The 12463-nt window shown below is 39.1% G+C and overlaps 1 protein-coding gene and 1 pseudogene across 3 annotated transcripts in view; both read right to left on the bottom strand.

The window, feature by feature from the left end:
* The window catches only part of LUZP2 (leucine zipper protein 2), a 517912-nt gene that overhangs the window by 35058 nt on the left and 470391 nt on the right, over window positions 1-12463 (bottom strand). For all 3 annotated transcript variants that reach the window (XM_027532163.1, XM_027532165.1, XM_027532164.1), the window contains exon 9: window positions 11929-12096. In XM_027532163.1, coding sequence (XP_027387964.1) covers window positions 11929-12096 — 168 coding nt within the window. The remainder of the gene's footprint in view (window positions 1-11928; window positions 12097-12463) is intronic.
* LOC113886170 lies at window positions 5610-6232 on the bottom strand (annotated as a pseudogene).

The following is a 12463-nucleotide window of genomic DNA, read 5'->3' as shown; positions in this document are numbered from 1 at the left end:
GACCACTGGGAAGAAGTATAGGCCTGCTAAGGATCAAATTTTCATTGGAAAACTGTAGGCCATGGAGTATATTATTCTTTTTGAACTCCTGTCCATCTACATAAAAATTCATCGACACCTTCATCTTTTCCAACTTATCTCCCCTCTCAGAAGCTATGTGTCCCTACTCCACTCCACATCCAACTCTCCACCTTGTGATCATATTCATATTCCTTAATGCTGCTTCTGAATTTTAAATCCTTATTTCATATCTCAAACTTTGTCTTCATTATCTTTTTCGCATTCTTCACTCTATATCATACTAAAAATGTACATAATCTTCCTGCCATCCTACTAAGTCCCCCAAAGATTTGTCCCCTCTCTTCTCAGCTAATTTCCTTAGCATAATCATCTAGTCTTCCCACCTTCACTTCCTCACATTTTCCTTAAATTTTTGTGTCCTTTGCATTTCTCAAATTCATTCCATGTTCCTTTCCTGCTGCTACTGTCTCATTGCTCTTATCAATAATATTATTCTCCCAATAATTTTGTTTCTATTATCTTATCCTATTCTTTCTATGTTACTACTGGAATTAGCTTCTTAAAACTAGAATCTCATCAGGTTCCCCTTGTTAAAAAGCTTCTAGTAGATTCCAAGTTAATGCAAGATATTCAAGTGAATGAATTCCACCAGAGAGAAGAAAGAAAATACTGCCAATAAAATGATCACAGGAAGCTGAGTAAGGGCTTCTCTAGTGGCTCAGTGGTAAAGAATCTGCTTGCCAATGCACTGGATTCAATCCCTGAGTCAGAAAGATCCTCAGGAGAAACAAATGTCAACCAACTCCAGTAATCTTGCCTGGAGAATTCCATGGACAGAGGAGCCTGGTGGGTTACAGTCCAAGGGGTTGCAAAGAGTTGGGTACAACTGAGCCGCTAAAGAGCAAGCAACAACCAAATTGATTAAATTCCATATGGATGTCCTTTTCTTTTGCAAGTGTTATAAGGAAATATCTCATAGTTGTTTTTTTTTTTTTTAGGATTAAGATTTTACTGCATCTAAAGAGACAAAAGAAAGGTTAGATGAGAATTTCTAGTCTTAAAGAAAAAATCTCTTGTATTGATCATCAATGGACAGGAGGTTGAGGGCTGTCTTACTTATGAATAGCCAACTGGTGATGAGAAGCAACACATCTTTAACATAACTTTATCTTTGAAGATACCATGAAAGTCAATACTATCTGATGAGCATCCAAGAAATTCTAATGAAAATACAGGACAAGAAAATGGAACAAGTCATCTGGTGGTTCTCCCACCATCTCTGGTGTGTAATAACCCAGCCACTCAGGCAGTTTGGGGAGTGGCAGTGGCCCTGCCGCCCAGCTCACGAAGGTTCAGGGGTATCCAGGCCTGGGGCACACGGCAGGAGCCGTCATCACCAGGATGCCCGAGAGGAAGGAAGGTCTGATCTGTCAAGGGTAGTTGTGATCGAGCCTTACAAGAGGAGAGTGATGATGGTGTCATTTAACCTTCTACCACAAAAGTGTAAATAAAGTCAAAAAGGTGGGCAGAAAGGATGAATCTTCACTAAAAAAAAAATGTGCAAAGAGAAGGATAAAGAGCCTCAAGTGACTAACCATGATAACAACGAAGATTTAGCTGTGGAAAACAGAGGAACTAAAAAGGAGAGTCCAGTATCTGATGAAGTAGGTAGAAAAGGCCAAGTCTGATTAATATCGTGTGGGGCTTCCCAAGGATCTCACTGGGTAAAGAATACACCTGTAATTCCAGAGACACAGGAGACCTGGGTTTGATTTGTGGGTCTGGAAGACCCCATGGAGGAGGGCATGGCAAACCACTACAGTATTCTTGCCTGGAGAATCCCATGGATAAGAGGAGTCTGGCAGGCTACAGTCCATATGGTCACCAAGATTTGGACACAACTAAAGCAACCAAGCCCACATGTACTTACCACATATAATCACTGGTTCCCATCTCCCTTCTAAGTACAATCCAAGTGAATATTTTCATCAATTATTTTGTAAATACAACCTTTTTTTTAGTAGTTCTAGAAACATTTTTTAAGAAGGAGAAAATCTCACCTCATCACTTTTCTTTTTTTTTTTTTTTTTAGTGTAAGTGCTTCACTTTTAAGAGGTTAACTCATTTGCTGGTTGCCATTGGTGGTGGTTTTTGGTTTTGGTACAACCAGAAAAGAGCAACATGTTAAGTATGGGAGGTTTTGGTAGTCTTGAGTGTTAAATATCCATAGGTAGGGCAGTAGCTTTTATATCCTATAATACTTAGCATACTAAATGACAATTTGTAGTTACAGTTGTGCATTGACTATGCCTTGAATATTTACATTACTTCTATTCTCATTTTTTTTTTAGTATAGTTGTTTCCTACAGAAAATCACTCTTTGATTGTGGCTCTTGTCAGAATGACATGTTCTCTATAACATCCTTGGTGGCAATAGTCTAATTTCCCTAGTAACTTTGTTATTGTGCTGTGAAAGATTGAAAATTTGAATCTGTAGTATATATAATATTAAACTGTTAATTGGTGAGACTTATGATGTAATAGTTTATCAAAACTTGAAGATGTAGGTACTTGATATACTCTTAAGAAAAATTTGCTTTCAAATGTCAGGCTGGAAAGTCACTGCAATAACTGTTTAAAAGAAATTATAACTACATGCCTTTTAAAATTTCAGTTCATACATTAAGAAATGTGTACAAACAATAAAGTCTCAATTATAAAAGAAAAGAAAGGAAAATGCAAACTGGTGGTCATTCTTTACATAAAAGATATTTAGTAGCATTTTCTCTGAATATCAGTATGCTTTCCTAGACTTATGTATATTAACATTTCTAACAAAAATGTCTTGTTCCTATTTTAATTTCAGAAGGATTAAATGAATTATATCCTTATGGAGCTAACATGTCTTTAAAATAAGTTCATAGAGATATCCAAATAATCAATTTCTCTATGTAGTATTTTATTACAGCATACATGTACCAAGGATGAAGAATAAATGAGAATTTGGTTTCAGACCATTTCAGGGTACATATATGCATACCAGTAATAAGAAGAAAGCATTAAAGGGCCTTTGTTGTTTCCATTTTTATCTTTACCATATTAAACAATACTTTGGCCACTTGATGCGAAGAGCTGACTCACTGGAAAAGACCCTGATGCTGGGAAAGATTGAGGGCAGGAGGAGAAGGGCACGACAGAGGATGAGATGGTTGGATGGCATCACCGACTCATTGGACACGGGTTTGGGTGGACTCCGGGAGTTGGTGATGGACAGGGAGGCCTGGGGTGCTGCGGTTCATGGGGTCGCAAAGAGTTGGACACAACTGAGCGACTGAACTGAACTGATATTAAACATATGTCTTATAATTTATAGTGTTAGTTTAAAATATTTATGTGCATATGTAATATATATGTTCATACAGTAACATGTAAAACATTATATAATATAAACTTAATTTCCTTGCCACAAATATGCCACATCTACTGGGAAGTAATTAAAAAAGCAATTATGATTTCCTAAGACCAAAAATGAAACCCAAACAAAATTCCTTAGTTGTAGTATTTTATGCAGATATTTTAGATTCATGTTTTCATTTTTATTCTCACAATAACCCTGGGCATACAAAGATATAAAACATATTTCTGTATCATGGAAAGAACATGAGCAGCTGCTTGGTATTACAGGTAACTAAATGGTTAGCTAGGGACAGAGAGCTGGTAGAAAAACAGATCTTTATAAAACTGAAAACCTTTGGGCTAGTTGGGAAATCTCTTCCAGAAGCAGCAAAGTGGGGGGAAAGGACAAGCTTACTTCTCCACTGTGTTGTTTAGTTTTTAAATCATGCCTGACTCTTTGCGACCCCAAGGACTGTAGCCTGCCAGGCTCTTCTGTCCATGAGATTTTCCAGGCAAAAACACTGGAGTAGGTTGCCATTTCCTCCTCCAGGGATTGAACTCGTGTCTCCTGCATTGGCAAGTGGATTCTTTACAAGTGAGCTACCTGGGAGAGTCGTTTCCTATTCCTACAGTACAGATTTTAATACCTCTCAACCTTGGCTGTAAACATGAATAATCTAGGAGCTTTGAATAATCTCCAAAACTACCCTGTGCTTCTACTGGAGTACAATAGAATTGAAAATATTGGCATCAGGTGTGAGCAAAGCTCCCAATGATTAAAAAATGCAGTCTAGGTCGAGACCCTTTGTCTGGTAATTCCAGGTGCACTTCTTTGAGAGTTCTTAGAAATTACTTTGCAACAGATTTTTGGCAGGAATAAAACAGGGAAAACAAATCCACCTTGCTTTAAACCTCCAGGCACCAAGCAGAATGCAATTTTCACTTGGATGCCTTTAAGCTCCTGAATAGGACTACTGTTTGCCTGTTGCCCTAAAATGATTTTGGCATTTCTACCAAACTGGAAAAAAAAAATAACAAATCATCCTTGTCCAATTAAGTTGATGCCACAGCTGTGACCTTTACCAATGTCAACTGCAGCTAAAGTTGACTTTGAATTGCATGGAAAGAAAAACAAAGATAGAAGATGGTGACTCCCTGGGATGGGAACGAAATAATGAACTTTCATAACATAATTTCATCATTTTCTTATCTACACTGTTTTCTGAATTGCTTCTTCTGCTGTCTTTCAATAGTCTCCTTTCTTTATGACATTTACTATTGTGATCGCTGACATTAAATGTATTGTGAGGATTCATCCATACTTTTTTTTTAATAAGCCAGACTTTATTTTATTGCTACATTTCCCCCACACACAATACGGTGCATTTGCTTCTGCCTACCTTTTCTATTAATATAATACTGGCAAGGTTTAGAGTTGTTTGAAAAACAAAAAGCAAATCTGGATTGATCCTCTCTTTACAAAATAGTTGATTTCTTTATACTGCAACAATTCAGCCCCTCCAAATACAAAGCTTCCAACAGGCAAAAAATCAGGTGTCACAAACTATGGTTTAAAAATATGCAGGCAGCAGGCACTGTACCTGTGCGTTTAATATACCTGCATTCTACTGCTACTCCAAACCAGCTACACTAACAGCAGTCCTTGGAGCATCTAGATAGAATTTTAATCCTGATGACAATATGTGATTGTTATAGAGTCTAACAGGATACCTGGGTTATGCCTTTGGACAGCCAAGTGGGAAGAGTATGCAAAGACCACATCTAACTACAGCAGGTCCTCAAGCTTACTATCCTGCCACAGTTTATAAAGGTGAGGAACTAATTATTGGGAGCTGCACAGTCACAATGGCCAGAGAACAAATATACTCCTACAGTGCGTAAGATCAAGTCAACCATCTTGTGGATCCTTGATTGTCTCTGGATGTGATTTCAAACACTTGAAAAGGATGTTTTAAGTATGCTGGGAGACAGTTATCAGAATGTTTAGGTATCTTTGTTCCTGAATACCACGTAACAGGGCTCACCTCCATGTTACTTCTTGCAATAAGCACAGAGGGCAACTCCTTAGAGACGACTTATTATAGATACTGAGCCTCGGAGAGTTCAAGGGGTGGGTAGGCTCAGGACCATCCAGGGCTGAGCAGAAAATTCTACAAGCCAACTAGACAGCCCTAAGTCTTATCCTCGTTCTGAGAACATTTCACTTCGGCTCCAAGTCCGCTTTGCTCCAACTGTGCGGTGACAGACATTTGAACTCATTGGGTCTGAAGTTAAAGATATCCACTAACCTGTAGTTCTCTTCTGGATCAGTGGCATAGAAGAGCCCCCTGCATAGAAGAGCTGAACTTTGTTGGCCAGGCACTGTGCCTCAGCATCATTCAGAAATGTGGAATCCATTTCTGCTGTCATTAGCACTATACTATTTTCTTCCTTAAGTTCAGGGTAATGATATAGAATCAGCTGACTGGCCGCAGCTTCCCCTGGGATCTGAATATTTATAAGTGCAGTGAAGTGGAGTTCAGTACCTGTCCATTGCCGGACAAAAAACTCATAACCTTCCCTTCTTGGTAGGCCACACAGAAATGTTGGACAGGACTAAGCCCGGTTCCAAATCAAATCAAACTTTTTAGGAATAACTGCGTAGACTGTTCTCTTTTGCTGCAAAATACTGCTGCCAAATCTGTTTTATTTCTTCGGCAGTTTTGTCTTTCACCATCTCAATGTTGAAGATTGAACTGAGAGTCTAGTCCTTAGTGAATCCTCGGCTCACAGGCCGTTTCCCCAGTGTCTTCCGTGCCACACATGGGATAAAGTCCCCTTGCTTGGAGTGCCCCACTGGCTGCTTGCTAAACTCACTGCACTTCTCTAGTCAGGACTCAAAAGCAGCTGAGTCAGACCTGCACAACTGCTGGATCTTTTTGCAGTAGCGGTCCTAGAAGGGGTTGGCTTCGAGCGCCTTTCTGACCCCCGCTACCAATGGCGCCCCTGGCGGGCCAGCTGGAGCTGCGGCGCGCACCGGGATCACTGCGAGGCGACAGGAGCCCCAGGCCCAGGGCGGGGCTGCGAACTGCGCACAGGCCGCCCTAGAGGCCGGGCCCCCTATCACCGCAGGAGCCACGGCCGTTCCCACTTCCTCCCTCATTCATAAGCTAAAAAATTGTAGCTGTGCTTATTTGAATGTGTTCTTACGTCTGCACAGTGAAACTAAGTAGTTTTTGTTCAAATTAATATCCTGCCAAAAATCTTCTCCACCTATTATCTTCATTTCCACATATATTAATAGTACTTACTTTGAACATTTATTGACTGTTTTCTAGTATGAGACACTATTACACATACTAAATGCCCTATGTTAATTTTCTTAATCTTCACAACAATTCTATAAGGTTGTGCTGTTATTGTCTTCATTTTATATCTATGGGAGCACAATCTAAGGGGTTGATCAAAATTTCAAAATAAGAAAGTCTTAGAAAAAATATATTTACATCGTAACTTTAGAGATATCAGCATGATATAGTAGTTTTGATACTGTTATTTGCTTTTAGTATAATTTGCTTATTGTAAATGTATATAATTAATATTTAATAGTAAGTGTTTAATAACTAACTAGTACAAACTCTGAAAATTTGTGTAACCAGCTTTTATAGGTATGTATGAGCCATCTCCCGGAGAAGGCAATGGCGACCCACTCCAGTACTCTTGCCTGGAAAATCCCATGGATGGAGGGGCCTGGTAGGCTGCAGTCCATGGGGTCACAAAGAGTCAGACATGACTGAGCGACTTCACTTTCACTTTTCACTTTCATGCATTGGAGAAGGAAATGGCAACCCACTCCAGTGTTCTTGCCTGGAGAATCCCAGGGACAGGGGAGCCTGGTGGGCTGCCGTCTATGGGATCGCACAGAGTCGGACATGACTGAAGCGACTTGGCAGCAGCAGCAGCAGCATGAGCCATCTCCAGCAGACCGCTGGAGTATTCACCGTTTTAAAACCAGATTGTTTCCTCAGCAGAAACTTAAGCTGTGGGTCTAAATGACTATGCAGCAGTCATGCTCCAGAATTTTAAAAAAGTACCAACATGTAAATTATTTTTTAATCTTTCATCAGTAAATTCTCATAATATTGTACTCAATTAATGAAATCTGTAGCTTTGAAAATCCACACTGAGTATATAATTTGTATGTGAAGTGCATATGTCTATTGGGATCATGTATACACATATATACCCACATACATGATGCAATAAAAACCTGCCTACATTATCTAGCCTTCTGGGAAAAATAAAAATAAAATGACATTTTGGGGAAAATTTTGCATTTTTTCCAGATATAGGTTAAAAATTGCTTACTTGGATTTGTTTTACAGATTTCAGGGAAAATCATTCAAATACACTTTTCAAAGAAGAGGCAGATTTTTTAAAAATGTAGATTAGAACAGCCATATATCACATGTATAATCATAAGGGATTTGATTTAGGTCATACCTGAATGATCTTGTGGTTTTGCTTACTTTCTTAAAGTCTGAATTTGACAATAAGGAGTTCATGATCTGAGCCACAGTCAGCTCCCAGTCTTGATTTTGCTGACTGTATAGAGCTTCTCCATCTTTGGCTGCAGAGAATATAATCAATCTGATTTCGGTGTTGACCATCTGGTGATGTCCCATGTGTAGAGTCTTCTCTTGTGTTGTTGGAAGATGGTGTTTGCTAAGAGCAGTGCGTTCTCTTGGCAAAACTCTATTAGCTTTTGCCCTGCTTCATTTTGTACTTCAAGGCCAAATTTGCCTGTTATTCCAGGTATTTCTTGGCTTCCTACTTTTGCATTCCAGTCCCCTATAATGAAAAGGACATCTTTTTTGGGTGTGGGTTCTAGAAGGTCTTGTAGGGCTTCACAGAACCATTCAACTTAAGCTTCTTCAGCATTATTGGTTGGGGCATAGACTTGGATTACCGTGATATTGAATGGTTTGCCTCGGAAATGAACAGAGATCATTCTGTCGTTTTTGAGATTGCACCCAAGTACTGCATTTCAGACTCTTTTGTTGACTATGAGGGCTACTACATTTCTTCTAAGGGATTCTTGTCCACAGTAGTAGAAATAATGGTCATCTGAGTTAAATGCAACCATTCCAGTCCACTTTAGTTCACTGATTCCTAAAATGTCAATGTTCACTCTGCCATTTGCTGTTTGACCACTTCCAGTTTGCCTTAAATCACGGATCTAACAATCCAGGTTCCTATGGAATATTGCTCTTTACAGCATCGGACTTTACTTCCACCACCAGTCACATTCACAACTGGGTGCTGTTTTTGCTTTTGTTCCATCTCTTCATTCTTTTTGGAGTTATTTCTCCACTGATTTCCAGTAGCATATTGGGCACCTACCAACCTGGGGAGTTCACGTTTCAATGTCCTATCTTTTTGCCTTTTCGTACTGTTCACGGGGTTCTCAATGCAAGAATACTGAAGTGGTTTGCCATTCCCTTCTCCAATGGACCATGTCAGAACTCTCCACCATGACCCATCTGTCTCGGGTGGCCCTACATGGCATGGATCATAGGTGCATTGAGTTAGACAAGGCTGATGGGGGAGACTGACCAAGGGGAAACTGGGTCTTGTTCTGATGGGCAGATCCATGCTTAGTAAATTTTAATCCAATTTTCTATTGATGGGCAGGACTGTGTTCCCTCCCTGTTGTTTGACCTGAGGCCAAACTATAGTGGAGGTAACGCAGATAACGGTAATCTCCTTCAAAAGGTCCCATGCACACTGCTGCACTCAGTGCTCCCGACCATGCAGCAGGCCACTGCCAACCCACACCTCCGCTGGAGACTCCTGGCCACTCACAGGCAAGTCTGGGTTGGTCTGTTGTTGCACTAGTCAAAGCTATGGTTTTTCCAGTAGTCATGTATGGATGTGATAGTTGGACTATAAAGAAGCTGAGCACTGAAGAATTGATGCTTTTAAACTGTGGTGTTGGATGAGACTCTTGAGAGCCCCTTGGACTGCAAGGAGATCCAACCAGTCAATCCTAACTGAAATCAGTCCTGAATATTCATTGGAAGGACTGATGCTGAAGCTGAAACTCCAATATTTTGGCCACCTGATGCGAAGAACTGACTCATTGGAAAATGCCCTAATGCTGGGAAAGACTGAAGCAGAAGGGGGCGACAGAGGATGAGATGGTTGGATGGCATCACTGACTTGTTGGACATGAGTTTGAGTAAGCTCCGGGAGTTGGTGATGGACAGGGAAGCCTAGCGTGTTGCAGTCCATGGGGTTGCAAAGGGTCAGACACGACTGAGCGACTGAACTGAATTGATACCACGTGTATCAAGGAAATTAAGAAAAATTATGATTTGTAATGCTCATGTCACAACAATGACCTGAGATAGGCACTGAGGAAACTGAGGCACAGAATAGGAGCTTCTTTAGTGAACAAAGCACACACACATGTACATAAAATACAATTGCCAAATACAATCTTTTCAAATACAATATATTTGAAAAGATAAATAATATAAGCAAAAGAGACATGCCAGAGAGGCTTTTAATGCTAATTTGTAAAACAGAATGCTCTATGGTATATCAACTTAGATTTATTGAACTTTATCTTAAATAATTAGATATGTTATCATTTTTTTAAAAAAGCATTTTTTAAACTACATGCATCTAAATGCTTCCTGTGTTTTCCTGTGATAAACCTAGAGAAATAATAATATATATGTATTATTTATTTCCATGACAGGATACATATTTATTAATAAGTCAGTTAAAGTAACAATTAATAAGCCAGTTAAAGTAACAATCAGTAATTTCTTCCATATATTCAGGGTCATAAAGAGCCCAGTTTTAATAATGAGCCTAATAAATATACTTTAAGTTGGAGACAAGTGTCACGTGTCCATAAAATCACAAAGCCACTTTGCCCAAAGTCACTGGACTTAATACGGTTGAATCTTTGCTTCTCCTTTAAACTAACCTGAAGTGGAAGGAGTATGTGGCTTTATGATAGGTGGCAGAGATTGTGTAAGGTAGCTGTACACTTAACCAATAGTCTGTTTCAATAAATTTACCAGGATTTTTTTTAAACATAAAAATATATTAGTATGCAACTTTCTTCCCTGAGTTTAGTTGAATTAAAACAAAACAAAACAAAACACTGTTTTCAAAGGAGGATCAGAGAGATGTAAAGATGAAAAATATTGGCCTAAATTTTTTGAGATCCTTCATTACATAATAAAAACAAAGAAGATAATATAAAATGGAAATACTTATTTCAAATGATTTTAACAGAAAAAGAAGGTTACACAGATTAACCTGTTTTTGAGAAGTCAACCCATTACAGGAGAAAAACAGAATGGTAGATTTATTTTATTTTACCTAATTTTGACTCTTAATCCTGAAAATAGCATTTCCCTCATCTACAGATTGGCCACACCCCCAGTCCTGTATTGGTAGGTATTTGTAACAGTGGTCCTCAGGGTTTTTTGCCCACCGTCCTCTAGCTCACCATGGATTTGCTTTAGAAGTTGGACTCCTCTCTATAACATTTATTTCAACAGCAAGTGATCCTGAGGCAAGTGATAAAAGAATTGCACCTTCAAGTATACTGCCTGAAACTAAACTCCTTTCTTTAATAACAATTTCAGATTGTCAATATTTATTTAAAATTAGAGCTTGCAAACTGAAGGTTCTGATGATTGAAACAAAAGCGGAACTGAAATGCCCTCTTTTGTCCTGTATAAAGTAGAGTGATGGCAGGGATTTGCTTAAGGTGTTATTGTTTAAGTTGCTAAGTTGCATCCAACTTTTTTGCAACCCCATGGACTGCAGGCCACCAGGCTCCTCTGTCCATGGGATTTTCCAGGCAAGCATACTGGAGTGGGTTTCTATCTTCTATTTCCTTCTCCAGGGGATCGTCCTAACCCAGGGATGGAACCCACGTCTCCTGCATTGACAGGTGGATTCTTTGCTGCTGAGCCACAGGGAAGCCCTCCTAGTCCCCTAGGGAGCTCTTAAAACCTAATGATGACTGGAGCCAAACCAGGAAGAATTTGTCTGAGGTGAGTCCCAAGTATTAAGACTTTAAAAAAAAAAAAAAAAAAAAAAAAACTATCCCAAGTGATTCTAATGTACAGTCACAGTGTTGAGAACTACAGGCTTAATTTCTGAAAAATGTATCCACTTTTGTAAGGATGGTGGTTATACCCTAGAAGAAAGTATTTTCCATAATAAACCCCTGGTGAAAACTGGAATATAATACAAGATATTTTCTTATAATATTGTAAAATAATTATGATAATAATAATTCTGCCTAAGAAACACCTTGTTCTCTTATACAGAAAATTTGTTTTCCAACATTCTCCAAGTGACTATGAAGACTTTACAAACTGGGTTACTATCTCCCGTTTACATCCTGATTTTTCAATGAATTTGCTATCTTACTTGGATTCACTTTGATGATAATACGAATTGAAGTCAAGAAAGTACCTTGGCCGTTGTGCTTACATATGCAGTCCTGGTGTCAGTTATCATGGTTGGGACTGATAACTGAGTTCGATACGGCCTGAAGGGATTCAAATGGAGAGGATGCTGATCGCGGAAAACAGTTGAGAGGCAGAGTTGCACAGTCTCTTTCATTGCTTTCAGCTGTGACTCCTATAAAAACAAGAGAGATCACAATTTTTACATGTGCTTCTGAAGGTCATCATTCACCTGACTAGATTCTCCCTTTCCTCCTAGCCTATACTCAGTCCCCAAACGCATATTAGTTTTAATACATAATTGCCCAACATAAATTCCATGATAACATGCCATGGAATACACACTCAGTCTGTTTTTTAGGAACTAATGTGTTTCATGATATCCTTTGATCACTGGAATTCAGAGACATAGCTTACATTATCCCCCCTTGAATTGACGTGATTTCAATCATGATACCTTGCTGGCAAGGAAATATACTTTAGAGTCACTCTAAATTGGATTCTTTTAAGCATCTGCCATTTTTATCATAAACCTCCTTTAT

Source organism: Bos indicus x Bos taurus, chromosome 29, assembly GCF_003369695.1.
Source record: "Bos indicus x Bos taurus breed Angus x Brahman F1 hybrid chromosome 29, Bos_hybrid_MaternalHap_v2.0, whole genome shotgun sequence".
Classification (NCBI taxonomy): domain Eukaryota; kingdom Metazoa; phylum Chordata; class Mammalia; order Artiodactyla; family Bovidae; genus Bos; species Bos indicus x Bos taurus.
Note: the sequence above shows the minus strand (reverse complement) of the source record. Positions and strands in the feature narration are given on the sequence as shown.